Source organism: Geotrypetes seraphini, chromosome 8 (assembly GCF_902459505.1).
Source record: "Geotrypetes seraphini chromosome 8, aGeoSer1.1, whole genome shotgun sequence".
Classification (NCBI taxonomy): domain Eukaryota; kingdom Metazoa; phylum Chordata; class Amphibia; order Gymnophiona; family Dermophiidae; genus Geotrypetes; species Geotrypetes seraphini.
Genome location: NC_047091.1, coordinates 133,475,936 through 133,491,713, shown reverse-complemented (window position 1 = coordinate 133,491,713; position 15,778 = coordinate 133,475,936). Strand labels below are relative to the sequence as shown.

The following is a 15,778-nucleotide window of genomic DNA, read 5'->3' as shown; positions in this document are numbered from 1 at the left end:
TGTGTTGGGTCTGCTGAGAAGCAGTGATCATAACGTGATCAAATTTGAGCTGATATCTGAAGTGACGTTGCTAAAGAAATCTACTGTAGCAGCACTTAATTTTCAAAAGGGCGACTAAGTAAAATGAGGAAAATGGTTGAAAAGAAGCTGCAAGGATCAGTGGCAAAGGTTAGGACTGCAAACCAGGTACGGATGTTAGTTAAAATACCATTGTGGAAGCCCAGATGAGATGTATTCCACATATTAACAAAGGTAGAAAAAAGAGGAAACGAGAACTGGCATGGCTAAAAGGTGAACTGAAAGAGGCTATTAGAGCCAAAAAAAAACCCATCCTTTAAAAAATAGAAAAAGAATACAAATGAAAAAAATAAGAAGAGACATAGGCACTGGCAAGTTAGATGCAAGGCATTGATAAAGAAAGCTAAAAAAAGAATATGAAGATAAACTTTCTTAAGAGACAGAAACTCATAGTAACAATTTTTTTTAGGTACATCAGAAGCAGAAAACTGTGAGGGAATCTGTGGGACCATTGGATGATCAAGGAGCAAAAGGGGCATTCAGGGAGGATAAAGCCATAGCAGAGACTGAGGGGTCCTTTTATCAAGCCGTGCTAGCGGGGTTAGCGCGTCGGACATTTCATCACGTGCTAACCCCTGCGGCCGGCTAAAAAACTAACGTCTGCTCAATGCAGGTGTTAGTGGCTAGTGCGGCAGGCAGTTTAATACGCGGTATTACGCGCGTTAAACCCCCTACCGCAGCTTGATAAAAGGACCCCTGAATGAATTCTTTGCTTTGGTCTTTATGGAAGAAGATGTAAGGGATTTACCTGAACCAGAAATTATTTTCAAGGGTGATGATGTGAAGGAACTGAAAGAAATCTCTGTGAACCTGGAAGACGTACTAAGACAAACTGACAAGTTAAAGAGTGATAAATCACCTGGACCGGATGATATTCATCCCAGGATACTGAAAGTACTCAAACATGAAATTGCTGATCTTATACCCCATGAGCGGCTACTTAGGAAGCTGTGGAACCACAGGGTGGAAGGGGAAGTACACAGATGGGTCAAACACTGGTTGGCAGGCAGAAGACAGAGGGTTGGAGTGAAGGGTCACTACTCGGGCTGGAGGAAGGTCACGAGCGGAGTTCCGCAGGGGTCTGTACTCGGACCACTGCTGTTCAATGTATTTATTAATGACCTGGAAACGGGGACGAAATGTGAGGTTATAAAATTTGCGGATGACACTAAACTCTGTAGAAGGGTTAGAACTATGGAAGAGTGTGAGGACCTACAAAGGGACCTAAACAAACTGGAGGAGTGGGCGAATAAATAGCAGATGAACTTCAATGTAGGGAAATGCAAGGTCATGCATATAGGGAGAAAGAACCCGATGTTCAGCTACCAAATGTAGTATTAGAGGGAAGTAACCTTGAAAGAGATTTGGGTGTACTGGTGAACACAACAATGAAGTCAACGGCACAATGCACAGCAGCCGCGAAGAAGGCAAACAGAATGTTGGGTATTATTAAGAAGGGTATTACGACCAGAACAAAAGAAGTCATCCTGCCGGTGTATCGGGCAATGGTGCGCCCGCACCTGGAGTACTGTGTTCAGTATTGGTCACCGTACCTTAAGAAGGATATGGCAATACTTGAGAGGGTCCAGAGGAGAGCGACACGAATGTTAAGGGCATGGAAAACCTTTCATACACTGAAAGATTGGAGAGAGTGGGGCTCTTCTCCCTGGAAAAGCGGAGACTCAGAGGAGACATGATAGAGACCTACAAGATCATGAAGGGCATAGAGAAAGTAGAGAAGGATAGATTCTTCAAACTTTCAAAACATATAAGAACAAGAGGGCATTCGGAAAAATTGGAAGGGGACAGATTCAAAACAAATGCTAGGAAGTTTTTCTTTATCCAGCGTGTGGTGGACACCTGGAATGCACTTCCAGAGGACGTAATAGGACAGAGTACGGTACTGGAGTTCAAGAAAGGATTGGACAATTTCCTGCTGGAAAAAGGGATAGAGAGGTATAGATAGGGGGCTACTGCGCAGGTCCTGGACCTGTTGGGCCGCTGCGTGAGCGGACTGCTGGACACGATGGACCTCGGGTCTGACCCAGTGGAGGCATTGCTTATGTTCTTATGTTCTTATGTTAGTGATCTGTAACCTGTCGCTAAAATCATCTGTAGTACCTGAAGATTGGGAACAGCGCCTAAGAAAAAGATCTGGGTGTCAATGTAAACAATATGCTGAAACCTTCCACCCAATGTGTGATGATGGCCAAAAAAGCAAACAGGATGCTGGGAATAATTAGAAAAGGGATGGCAAATAAGACTAAGTATGTTATAATACCTCTGTATTGCACCATGGTGCTACTTCACCTTGAGTATTGCGTTCAATTCTGGTTGCCTTATCTCAAAAAAGATATAGTGGAACTATAAAAGATTCAAAGAAGAGCGACCAAGATGATAAAGGGGATGGAATTCCTTTCGTATGAGGAAAGACTAAAGAGATTAGGGCTCTTCAGCTTGGAAAAGAGACCTCTGAGGAAAGATATGATTGAAGTCTACAAAATCCTGAGTGGTGTAGAATGGGTTCAAGTGAATCAACCTATTACTCCATCAAAAATTTCAAAGACTAGGACAGGGCTGAGTCAGAGTTGGAAGCAAATTTTGGATTACTGAAGTTGGTGAAAATGTGCCGACTCCAGCTCCGACTCCTAATAGAGTTAAATTGTATATCATGCAAATATTATAATGCTTAAATTTCATATTTCGCAGATGATAATTTGAATAATCCTTTTTTCAGGATATGTTTTACTTTTAGAATATATTTTGATATCAAGTTCTTTGATGATTACAAAATGTAGTATATTTTATGATATTTATATTAGTGAAAGTGGCACTTAGAAAATGATAAAGGGACAAAGTTTGTCCCTGTCCCCACAAACTCTGTCCCCATTCCTTCCCCAGCCCCACACTCTGTCTGATCCCATCCTCACAAGCCTTGAATAGTTATGATTTTATATTGAAATCATTTTATTATAGTATAAAAATAAACAATATTCTGTACAACTGTCATTAGATAAATCACAAATAGAGAGCAAGTATCAACAAAACCCCCATCTCCCATCCACTCCCCCTCACAAATATCCATTCCACTATCGAGACAACTAAACTAGCCAAATTACTACAAAAGGCTGCATAGAAAAATCATGCTAACAGATTACCTCGGCCACACACAGAGAACACAAATGCCAAATCCATAATAGCTGACCAAAAATGATAAACCTAAATTAAACCAAAATCCCAAGAAGCCACACCTTACATGTAGTACAACACTCGCAGTTACAGGGATATACTTTTTAAACCACTAGGAGGAAATATTTTTTTCATTCAGAGAATAGTTAAGCTCTGGAACGCATTGCCAGAGGATGTGGTAAGAGCGGTTGGCATTGCTGGTTTTTAAAAAGGGTTGGACAAGTTCCTGGAGGAAAAGTCCATAGTCTACTATTGAGACAGACATGGGGGGAGGAGGGGGGAACCACTGCTTGCTCTGGATTGGTAGCATGGAATGCCGTTACTATTTGGATTTTGCCAGGTACTTGTGACCTGGATTGGCCACCATGAAGATAGGATACTGGGCTAGATGGACCATTGGTCTGACCCAGTAAGGCTATTCTTATGTTCTTATGTCTGTGAATGCCATATGTATGTACCTGTACTGTAGCATGTGATCCCTTCTTGGGGAACCAGCTGAAAGAAACTATAGGTAGAATACTGATATTTATGTACTACCTGAAATCAGAGTGGATGGAGCATGGCATATTCCACATAGGTAGAGTGAATCCCTTCCCTGAACAGCTTACTGGGTATGAGGAGATAAGAGACTTTGCCAGATTAAGCAGAGAGTCCCTGGCCAATAAAGTGATGCAGGTCACACTTGGGCTGGGCAGGCCATATCTAATTCTTCTCTTCCTCCTAGATAGCAGAGGCGGATAACCCAAATTATAACACTATCCTGGCAGGCTTGAAGAATGTGTCTTCTGAAGGTGAGTATTTGGTAGTTTTTGCATGGTATAGTGTCTCTTGGAGGGGCAAGGGAAAATGTACAGGCACTGCCTCCCCCGTCCTCACTAAGTCACAGCTCTATAAAGACATTTTGGGATAGTCAATATTTTTCCGCATACATGCTCAAAGACTTCACAAGTCTGTGTTTTCTAGTAACATAAAATATAATTTCTATCCTGCAATACCTTGCAGTTCAATGCGGGTAACAATAAAAGAAACTGTTCATGTACAGTGAATTACAAGTATAACTCACACAATTAATAAATCGACAATCATAAATAAATATTTAAATGCTATGGGGCTCATAATCGAAAGAAAAATACGTCCAAAAACCGGCTTAAGTCAGCACTTGGACGAACATTTCTTAAATACGTCCAAGTGCCGATACTAAAAACGGGTTTTGGACGTATTTCTAAACGACCTAGGCCTTCATAGTTCCGCTGAATAACCAAAGCTAAACAGGGCATTTCGGGAGGAGTGTCGAGGGAGGGAGTTGGGCGGGATGTGGGCCGGCTTAGATTTGTCATACAGCATGTATAACCGAAAGTTATACAGCCCACGATTGACGGAACTTGGACGTTGTGACTTAGACTATATAAAACATGGTCTAAGTCACAAAAACCCACCTAAACTTACCAGATAAGCACTGAAAATACATAATACCAAACCCCACACACTACTCCAGTGATCACCGACCCCCCCCAATAAAAATATTAATCACATCTTTAAAATTCAGCCTCCAGACCATCATCACCTGGCCACCTGACATAGGAAAGCCTAGTCGTCCAGCATAGAGGCAACTTAAGTCATCGTAGGGGTGGGTTAGGGACCCATAGAGAGGAGGACCCATGCCCATAAGCCCCTGTAATCACTGCATTGATACTTAAACATGTGCACTGCCCTATACACCCCCAAAACCTCTTTTTTACTGGCATATATGTGGCTCCTGCAGCCATAAGGGCTATTGGGGTGGTAGATAAGTGGGTCTAGGGTATTCTGGAGGTGGTTTGGGGGCCTCACCGTAACCTATAAGGGAGCTGTAAGGAGGAGAAGACATGGCACCATTTTTGTGAAGTTCACAGCAGTGCCCTGTAAGGTACCCCATTATTTAGGTGGCATGTCTGGGTGTGCAGTCCATCACTTTGCAGACCCCTCCCACGTCCAACAGGGCTTGTTCTAGGTGTTTTGGACTTGGACGGAAAGTTGGACGAAAAAGTGGTATAAAGATGGACGATTTAGCGACTTGGACGATCAGGTCGGCAGGTCGTATAATTAGACGATTTTCGAAACGAAAAAAAGTTGGACGTATTTTTTGAAAATGTGTCTTAAGCTGTTTTTTTACTTTGGACGACTTGCGAGATGGACGTAAACGGACTTAGACGTCCCTTTCGATTATGCCCCTCCACACATCTAAAAATTTCTTAAGCAAGTAGGTTTTAAGCAGTTTTCTAAACTGGAGATAAGATATAGAATTTAATTTAAAAAAAATAGCATGAATTATGATTCCCATCTTGCTATCTAGTAAGAAAACAGTCTACCCGGTGGATATAATTTACTTGGACTTCCAGAAAGTGTTCGACAAGGTCCCGCACGCAAGGCTTATGAGGAAACTACTAAGTCACGGAATAGAAGGAGACGTACTCAGATGGATCGGCAAATGGCTAGAGAACAGAATGCAGAGGGTAAGCATAAATGGGAAATTCTCGGACTGGGAGAAGGTGACTAGCGGTGTGCCCCAGGGCTCAGTTCTTGGGCCCATCTTGTTCAATATCTTTATAAATGACCTGGAAGAGGAAACAACAAGTAATATAATCAAGTTTGCAGATGACACAAAACTATGTCGGGCAGTTGGCTCACAAAGGGACTGCGAGGATCTCCAGAAGGATCTGAACCAGCTGGAGAAATGGGCGGAAAAGTGGCAGATGAAGTTTAACATAGACAAATGCAAGGTGATGCACCTGGGTAGGAAAAACAAGGAATATGAATATAAAATGTTAGGTGTAACATTGGGCAAAAGCGAACAAGAAAGGGACTTGGGGGTACTGATAGACAGGAACCTGAAGCCATCGGCTCAATGTGCGGCGGCGGCAAAGAAAGCAAACAGGATGTTGGGCATGATAAAGAAGGGGATCACGAGTAGATCGGAGGCCGTCATAATGCTGCTTTACAGAGCAATGGTCAGACCACACTTGGAATACTGTATCCAATACTGGTCTCCATACCTAAAGAAAGATATAACCCTGCTGGAGAGGGTGCAGAGGCGAGCCACGAAACTAGTAAAAGGTATGGAAAATTTGAGCTACAAAGAACGCCTTGGAAAACTGGAACTGTTCATCCTCGAAAAGAGGAGACTACGAGGAGATATGATAGAGACTTTTAAAATATTAAAAGGATTCGACAAAATAGACCAAGAAGCATCGTTATTCACTTTCTCAAATATGACACGGGCAAGAGGTCATGGACTGAAACTGAGGGGCAGCAGGCCCAGGACAAATGTCAGGAAGTTCTGTTTCGCACAGAGAGTGGTGGACGCTTGGAATGCTCTCCCGGGTGAGGTTGTGGCGGAGACTACCATTCTGGGATTCAAGTGCAGGTTGGATGCACACCTTCTTGCAAATCACATTGAGGGATACGGATAATCGAGGTCTCCTTCAGGGATCACCTATCTTGGCCTCCGCGTGTGCTGGTCGCCGGACTAGATGGACCTAGGGTCTGATCCGGTGAAGGCGTTTCTTATGTACTTATGTACTCTGAAATTTCTTAAACATGCATCCTCTGGCCAGGGGAAAGACAAAGAATGCCAGATTTTGCGAAGAGCGAAGAGAATTGTTAAATACAAAGTGATCCAGTAAATAACCAGGCAGCAAACTGTGACGTGCTTTATAACAAAAACAATCATACTCATTTCTATAACTCGGAATCAGTTCTTCCCTTGAATATGTCTCCAGGCAACATTCTTTATGTATATTGAAAAGACACTGGGCCTGATATTCTGTGCTATTTAGAAGGCAGGGAATGCTCCTTCTTATTGGATTTGGTGTAATCGCTTGTATGCTCTGATGCTGCTTGAGAGGGGTCGAGTGCGTCATTCTTTGCGCCAATCGAAGTTTTTTTGCAGGTATGGGGTCCTTATATTTACTCTCTGTCCCCTCGGGCCGGCAGTTTGATTCTTAATACTCTAACTATTTGATTCCTGAGTGGTAAGGGGTTTGCGGCCTTGGGGTGGCCTCCTCCCAGCTTTTCTCCACTTTCCCCCCTTTTTTTCCCCCTTCTCTCTTTCTTCCTCAGGGGGTTCATTTTCTGATCCTTCGGGGCCCATCAGAGCCCAGGGCTCTGATTGTTCTGCTTCTGTTTAGTGCTTGTTTTGTCCTCCCACCTTGGCTGTGCTAGATGGGGTTTCGGGTTTTTTGTTGTTTTTTTTTTCCTTTTTTCTTCTTCCCCTTCTCTTTCTCTGTTCTTGTTGTTGGGTGGGGGGGAGGGGGGGTTTGGGGTTTGGAATATCCTTGCTATTTCGCTTTTGGTGCACTCGTGGGTTCTTTGTTGTACTCATTGCCGTTTCTGCCTTTACTTGCAAATCAGAGTTCTAGGCAGGTTATAAGCGGCATAACATTACATAGAGTACTGTGTGAGGTAGAACACGTTACTTATAAGAGCATAAGAATAGCCTTACTGGGTCAGACCAATGGTCCATTATGCCCAGTAGCCCGTTCTCATGGTGGCCAATCCAGGTCACTAGTACCTGACCAAAACCCAAGGAGTAGCAATATTCCATGCTACCGATCCAGGGCAAGCAGTTGTTTCCCCCATGTCTCTCTCAATAACAGACTATGGATTTTTCCTCCAGGAAATTGTCCAAACCTTTCTTAAAACCAGCTGCTATCCGCTCTTACCACAACTTCTGGCATAGCATAGCCTAACCTAATTCAATCTACTTTACTCTAATCTAATCAAAAGAGGATAATAAACTCCTGGCCACCCCGATTACACTAGAAGAGTGGTTCCCAATCCTGTCCTGGAGGACCCCCAGGCCAGTTGGGTTTTCAGAATAGCCCTAATGAATATGCATGGAGCAGATTTGTATCCCTGGCACCTCCATTATATGTAGATCTCTCTCATGCATATTCATTAGGGCTATCCTGAAAACCCGACTGGCCTGGCGGTCATCCAGGACAGGGTTGGGAACCACTGCACTAAAAGATATTACAGGTGCAATAAAGAACATGGCAAAAAAGAAATCACCTGGCTCTGATGGCTTCACTGTTGACTTTTATTGGACTTTTCAGGATAGTCTCATCCCTCAGATGTTGGAATTCTATAACCATTGCCTCAATACCGAAAATATTACCAGATCTTTTACAGAAGCCAACATAATACTGCTTCCTAAAACAGGAAAGGATCCGTTACTAGTTTAAAGCTACAGGCCTCTTTTACTAATAAACGTTGACGCAAAGATATATGCCCAAATCTTGGCTAGCAGAATTCAATGAATACTTTCCAAGATCATTGGACCTGAACAAAATGGATTTATGCCAAATAGACTAGCAAGCGATAATACCAGACTTTTTGCTACGTTCATACAATTTGCAAGTCAATCTACCAATCCATTTCTGGCACTGGCATTAGTTGCGGAAAAAGTCTTCGACAGGGTGGAATGGGACTTCCTGTTCAAAGCTTTACAATGGTTTGATTTTGAGGATAAGTCTATCACTATGAGCAAGGTTCTGTATGCATCCCCATCAACTTCATTGAAAATTAATGGTATGTCGGGTATATTCCATCCTTCTAGAGGGACTCTTATTATTGAATATAGCTTTAGAACCCTTGTTTATTACTATTCGCAACAATCCCAACATTAATGAAATTGAATGTGTAAGGAAGGAAGTGAAGATGTCTGCATATGCCGATGATGTTTTATTAAATGCAAATCCACAATTTTTACCGGCTCTGTTAGATAATATTTCAGTTTATTCAAAGGTTTCTGATTACAAGCTGAATACCTTTAAAACCAAATTCATACCACTACATAAACACGTTCAACGTGCCAATACAACAGATTTCAACTTCCAATGGGCTAAGAATAAAATTAAATACCTGGGAATAAATCTCAGTTCTTCAATAGAGGAAACAATAGAATATAGTACTGGTGATATTTTGCAAGCAATAACAAATTTAACTGCAAGATGGTCTCCCCTAAACTTAACATGGTGGGGTCGTCTGGAATCGATTAAAATGGTAATTGCACCAAAAATTCTGTACCCCATAAGTATGTTACCTGTCCTGTTCCTGAAATCGTTCCACAAGAAAATAGATCAAATACTGACTAAGCTCTTATGGAATGGTAAAGTTCCGCGTATTTTGCTATAGAAATTGAAACAGCCCCATCAAAATGTTGGTGTCAACTTTCCTAACTTTTTAGACTACCACTATGCCTTCCTGGTAAGACAAATCTCTAAATGGATTCTGTACGACGAATGTGTAGATGACAATACAAACTGGGTTCTACTTTGATTGGGAAATCTACCAGTTGACGAATTATCTACCATTCATATCTCCCTCAGGAATGTTCTGTCGTAAAGATCATATGCTTGACTCTTCTCAGCTAGCTGTTAGAGAATTAGAACCCTTATTAAAGGTAAAATGGAATGGAACACTTATGCCTGACATCAAAATACAGGATTGTACCATCAATTGGAAGTCTTGGAAATCATTGGGCATTTGGCACATTGGTCAATTATTTGATGGTAATAAGTGGACCTCCTTTGACCTGCTGTGCTCCACTTTTAAATTATCCCCCTCTGGGTTTTTTCAGTGGTTACAACTTAAACATGCTTTCCGTGACTACCCTAACTTTCCTGTGCTAGCAACAGATATGCCTGATTTGTTAGTTTTATGTCATAAATTTGCTTACAACAAGAAAGAGGCTTCTAATTGGTACAAAACATTTCAGTTACTTAGAGGGCCTGGAGCATGCGCGGATGTGTGTGACGTCATCTGCACATGCTCAGAGGCCCTCCAGATGCAGCTCATTGGGGCTTTCCAAAACCTGGACAAATGCTGGATTTTGGAAAGTCCGTCCGGGAGCCCGGACAGTCCTCTAAAAAGATTTTGCCAGACATCTGGTAATCCTACCCTACTGTGTATAATCCTATGGCCAAACCCATGACTCACTTTTCTTTGTGTATTATACAGACTGTTTATAATCCCACATGGGACACTTTTCTCCATGTATTTTCTGACTGTTTATAATCCCATGGACCTACCCATAAGCTCCTTTTTCTCTGTGTTTTGCAGGAAACTTTGTAGACCTAGAACCTACCTTTCGTCTGGATAGTCTCCTTCCCAGCACAAACAAGCTTACCAGGTATTACCGTTACCAAGGCTCACTGACCACGCCTGATTGTGAGGAGGCTGTTATCTGGACAGTATTTGAGGACACTATCCCTATCAGCTGTGCTCAGGTACACTGTGCTTTACCATCTCACCAACTTGACTATTCAAAATAAGGACCACGAGCAGCATTTTTGAGACCTGTCTTAACCCTTTAAATCTAACCTAATTCAATCTACTCTACTCTAATCTTGGGATTTATATCTTGCCTTATCCCCAGCAAGTCTAAGACAGGTTGCACAAAACAAGTCAGAAAGACACTGGGAATTACAATAAAAACTAATAATCAAATTACAATTCAAAAAACTCAGTTTCTTGAATCAAAAATTTGTAGATGACTTTGAAAATAATTGGAAGATTGTCCCTTAATATTGAAAGGTAAACTATTCCATGTGCCTGCTAATGGAGGAACTTTTTAAAATTTGCTTAAAACATGAAACTTCACTAAACAATGTTCTAATAAGTGGAAAGTGTGATGTGAGCTTCAAACCATTATTGTGGAATATAGAAAATCAGGGGATTGGCTGTAACATATTTGAAAAGCTACCTTGAAAATAATGTGAGCTTATATTCAGGCAGCCAGGATGCTTATGACCTTTGACATCCCTCCTCCTCCCAATTCTAACAAAGGAAGAGCAGAGCCACCCTTCCTAATGTGCCATCCATTTCTGTTCTGTCCTATTTCAATTGTAGTTCAGCCATTGGTTCCAGTATGTCATGCTATGTCAGCCATTGGTTCCAGTATGTCATGCTATGTGTTATCTTCTTGTTCCATCCCTCAAAATTTTTAAACTTTTTATATTGTACACCGTTTAGACAGCTATTATAAGCGGTATATTAAATTTGAATAAACTCATTTCAATATTGGGGAAACACTGTCAAATCTTTTTAGTCTATAAATAAGCCTGGCTTGCTACTCTTCCAAAGTTGAAGATTTTGTAGCAATTTGATGGAAATGACAGAATATAATGATCTCTTAAAACGAGGGTTCTCAATCCAGTCCTTGGAACACAGTTAGCCAAAGAAATTTGCATATAGTGGAGTCGCTGCATGCAAATCTAGATCATGTATATTCACCTTGAGTATCCTAAAAACCTAATTAGCTAGTGCAGTGGTCTCAGACTCAAGCCGTTTGCAGGGCCACCTTTTGGATTTGTAGGTACTTGGAGGGCCTCAGAAAAAATGGTTAATGTCGTATTAAAGAAATGACAATTTTGCATGAAGTAAAACTCTTTATAGTTTATAAATCTTTCCTTTTGGCTAAGTCATAATAATAATATTGTCATTTATAGCTAAAGAGACATTTGATCAAGAAACTGTTTTATTTTACTTTTATGATTATGATAAACATACCGAGGGCCTCAAAATAGTACTTGGCCCAGAAGTGTATTCTTTTGTTTTGGCGCCAAGCTGATGCGCCAACCTTGACTATGTGGAGAAATGAATTGTTTACATTGTTAAAGTTTGAATATCTGGATGTTCGAAGGGGGTTCCTGGGCCTTGGAGGAAATTTCAGAGAATATGGGCTCCCGTTTGGGAGGGATTATCCTCGAGAGCTCATAGTTCTTTACTGAACTTTTGACACTGGAATGCATGGGGTGGGGGTGGGGGGCTTCTGGTTGGGATAGTGGGGTTGATTTCTGTGGGTCTTTGTGAAGAAAGACGCGTAAGACCCAACTGTTTCTGCTTTTTGTCTTTTTCATTTCGGTTGTTCTGTTTGTATTGTGTGTTTGTATACAACGAAAATTAATAAAACAGATTGAAAAAAAAAAAAAATAGTACCTGGTGGGCCGCGAGTTTGAGGCCACTGAGTTAGTGTGTCCTGAGCAGTAGTGTAGTGAGAGGGAGTGGCGCCCGGGGCGGTGGTGTCCTTCTCCCGCCCTCTTCCTCACCTCCCCCCGCTGCACGCGCACTCCCCTTCCCTGTACCTTTTTAACTTCGATGCGGGAAGCCATGAACTGGCTGCCCACATCAACTTCGGCACCCTCTCTGACGCCACTTCCTAGGCACGATTCGGAGAGCGCGCCGAAGCTGATGCGAGCTGCAAATTCGTGGGTGCTCTCGCCAAAGTTTAAAAGGTACAAGGGGGGAAGGGCAGGGTTGCGCATGTGGCAGGGGGAGGAAAAGGAAGGGGGGCCGAAAGCAGGAGGGGTGCCAGCGCTTTGAGGAAGACCGCCTCTCCCCCGCACCCCCTTTAAAACACCATTGGTCCTGAGGACTATTTTGAGATCCCCAGCTTTAAAGGAAAATGTGTTTTTCCTAGTATAGGAGGCCCATTCCTTTTAAAGTAAGATCCTTATGTTTCTAGAGGAAGGAAGGTCCTTTAGATATTTTTCCATCCTCCATTAGCCACTTGTAGAAGATAGGGGAGACAGTCAGCCCTTGATGCTATTGAGGGGGGGGGGGTTAGGGGGGGTGCATGTGGCAGCCATCTCACATTGCTTATGGCCCCTTTCAGACATGCCTGTTGCACCATTCCCATCCCACTTTGTGGAATGTGCTGTGATCCCCAACTCTGCTATAGACATCTCAATAATTCAGGCTCTGAGGCCTTGCACTAGAATATCCACAAATTTAATGGAGTCAAACCAAATCTAGATCACCTCAGGTCCTCTGCTCTCACGGAAATAACTACCAGTCAACTGCTGGGGAAGGAAGGCGGGATAGGGGGGAGATATAACAGAGATGTTCAAATAGCTCCATGGCAGAAATATTCAGGAGGTGAGTTTTCTTCCATTGAAAGGAAACTCTGGAATAAGGGGCACAGGATGAAGGTGAAAGACAGACTCAGGAGTAATCAAAGGAAATACTTCTTTGTCAGTGGTCTCAAACTCAGACCCTTTGCAGGATTCGTAGATACTTGGAAGACTTAATGTCTTATTAAAGAAATGATACCTTTGCATGAGGTAAAACTCTTTATAGTTTATAAATCTTTCCTTTTGGCTAAGTCTTAATAATAATATTGTAATTTATAGTTAAAAAGACATATGATCAAGAAACTGTTTTATTTTACTTTTGTGATTATGATAAACATACCGAGGGCCTCAAAATAGTACCTGGCGGGCCGTGAGTTTGAGGCCACTGTTCTTTGTGGAAGGGTGGAAGGATGATGGAAGCATGGCCTCCCAGTGGAGGTGGTGGAGATGAAGACCATATCTGAATTCAGGAAAGTATGGGGCAAGTACATAAGATCTCTAAGTGAGAGGAAGGGATCAGAGGCATAGCGAGGGTGACTGGCGTCCAGGGTGGTGGCACCCCTTTCCCGTCCCCCCTGCTGTGCGCGCCCCTTCCCCGTACCTTTAGAACTTTGGCATGAGCAATGACGAACTTGCTGCCCGGCTCAGCTTTGGAGCTCTCTCTGATGTCACTTCCTCCCGGACATTGTAGAAAGCGCCAAAGCCGATGCAGGCAGCAAGTTCGTCACTGCTCGTGCCGAAGTTAAAACGGTACGGGGAAAGGGCACAGGTGTGTGCGCGGTAGGGGAGGGGTGGAGAGGAGGAGGGGTGCCGGTGCTCTGAGGAAGACTGCACCCAGGGAAGATCGCCTCCCCCTCCCCGCACCCCTCTTACTATGCCACTAGTAGTAGATGGCATGGATGGCATAGATGAGCAGACTGGAAAGGCTCGATGGTCTTTATCTGTTGTCACTGTCTACATTTTTGTATGTAATCTGTCTGTCCTTCTATGCTCACCCTATGTCCTCTGCTTCTACTAGAGCTGTCCTTAATGGGTTGGGCAAGTCTGGGTAGCTGCTCCACTCCCAGCCTCTGATATTAATTTAATCAGGAATGCCAGAAAGTGACCAGGGAAGGGGGCAGGCAAGGAAACACATTTCTTTCCTACCTCTTCTCTCTCCAAACATTGGGAGTTGGAGGGGGTCTGCTTCTACTGAATCCCCTGGGTCTCCAGCCCCTCTAGTTTCAGCTCTGATTTCAGCCTGCCTGTCTTCACACAATAACCCACCTGTCTCCCAGTTGCTAACACTTGAAGACTTGGTGGTTTGTTCAATATTGCTCCTCATTTAACAGGGATGAGAGAATGGGAAAGAGGGGATTGGAAGGCTAGGGTTTTATGTCAGTATTTTGTTTGTATTGTGATTTTTATTAAACTCTGAACTGTATAGTCATTGGTTGAAAGTTGTGAATAATAAGATTTTGTATTAAGATATTATTACAGTATATTAATACCCAGTCACCTGTGCTCCAATGGCAAACATGGTTGTTATTGGGCAATAACTGGAAGCTACCAAGCAAAATTATACCTTTTTTGGCGGGGATGCCCAAGCTCTGCCAGCTGAAGAGATCTACTGCCCAAATTACACTCTCCCCCACCCCACCCCGTGCTGCCTCAGCAATGACAAATTCAGTGATGTGGTTCCAAGCCACTGATGCCAACACTTCTGAGCATGCTTAGTTCATGTGCAAACTGAACCTGCGTAGGGAGCGCCAGCATTGGTAGCTGCTGACTTCCTCATTGTTGAGGCAGCATGGAGGGTGGGTGGGGGAGGGGGGAGGCAGTAGATCTCTTTGCCTGGTGGGGCTTGGGTATCCCTGCCATCTATTCAATGGGTGCTGCAGTTGTTGACAGGGCCTGAACCCAAAGTGGTGGTGGGGATCCCCTCATGGCTGTGCTGCTGCTACCAAATAATGAGATTGTTTAAATTGATGAAATAAGTGCAAAGCCCTAGTATGAGGCTGGGATTGAATCCTTGCTTTTTTGCTACTGCAGCTCAAAGTGTTTATGGACACAGTTCACTTTGGTGCTATTGGTGAGACCCCTGTGAAGATGAGGAACAACTTCCGCCCACCCCAGCCTCTGAAGAACCGGAAGGTCTATGCTTCTAAAGATGCCATAATCAACCACAGTGCCCCTGTCCATGTGGATTGGCTCACTCTAGTCTTCCTGCTGCTGCTGGGACATATTGGGGCTTTACGTGTAAGATCTGGGCCCTAATTAGTTCCTGGTGGTCATTGAAGTGTTATTTACCTTGCTCACTGTGATTAATTATTTTTCTGTTCATAAGAGATAAATGTGTCTATACATGTATATCTTTAGCTTACAATAAAGCACAAACCAACTGTGTCAGCAGATATAAGAGAATCAAATTATGTATCAATCCGCTATAATAATACCCTTAGCGCGCATGCACACTTCAATCTTCGTGGCTCCGTGCTTCTGTGGTGCCTTGCCCCCGCATGCACAGTAGAAGGAGCCAGCGGTGGTTTCCCCATCACCCTCCCTCGGCGATGCTGGCTCCTTCTACTGCACATGCGGAGGCACCTTAAGCATGGACGCACGGAGGCGGTGACCACGGC

General features: G+C 43.2%; 1 protein-coding gene across 4 annotated transcripts in view; it reads left to right on the top strand.

Annotated features, from left to right (window-relative positions):
* The window catches only part of LOC117366142 (carbonic anhydrase 15-like), a 42,446-nt gene extending 26,893 nt beyond the window's left edge, over positions 1-15,553 (top strand). For all 4 annotated transcript variants that reach the window (XM_033957293.1, XM_033957292.1, XM_033957291.1 and 1 more), the window contains 3 exons: positions 3,992-4,058; positions 10,369-10,535; positions 15,192-15,553. In XM_033957293.1, the coding sequence (XP_033813184.1) occupies positions 3,992-4,058; positions 10,369-10,535; positions 15,192-15,416 (459 nt within the window). In that variant the 3' untranslated portion in view covers positions 15,417-15,553. The remainder of the gene's footprint in view (positions 1-3,991; positions 4,059-10,368; positions 10,536-15,191) is intronic.
* Positions 15,554-15,778: the final 225 nt, after the last annotated feature.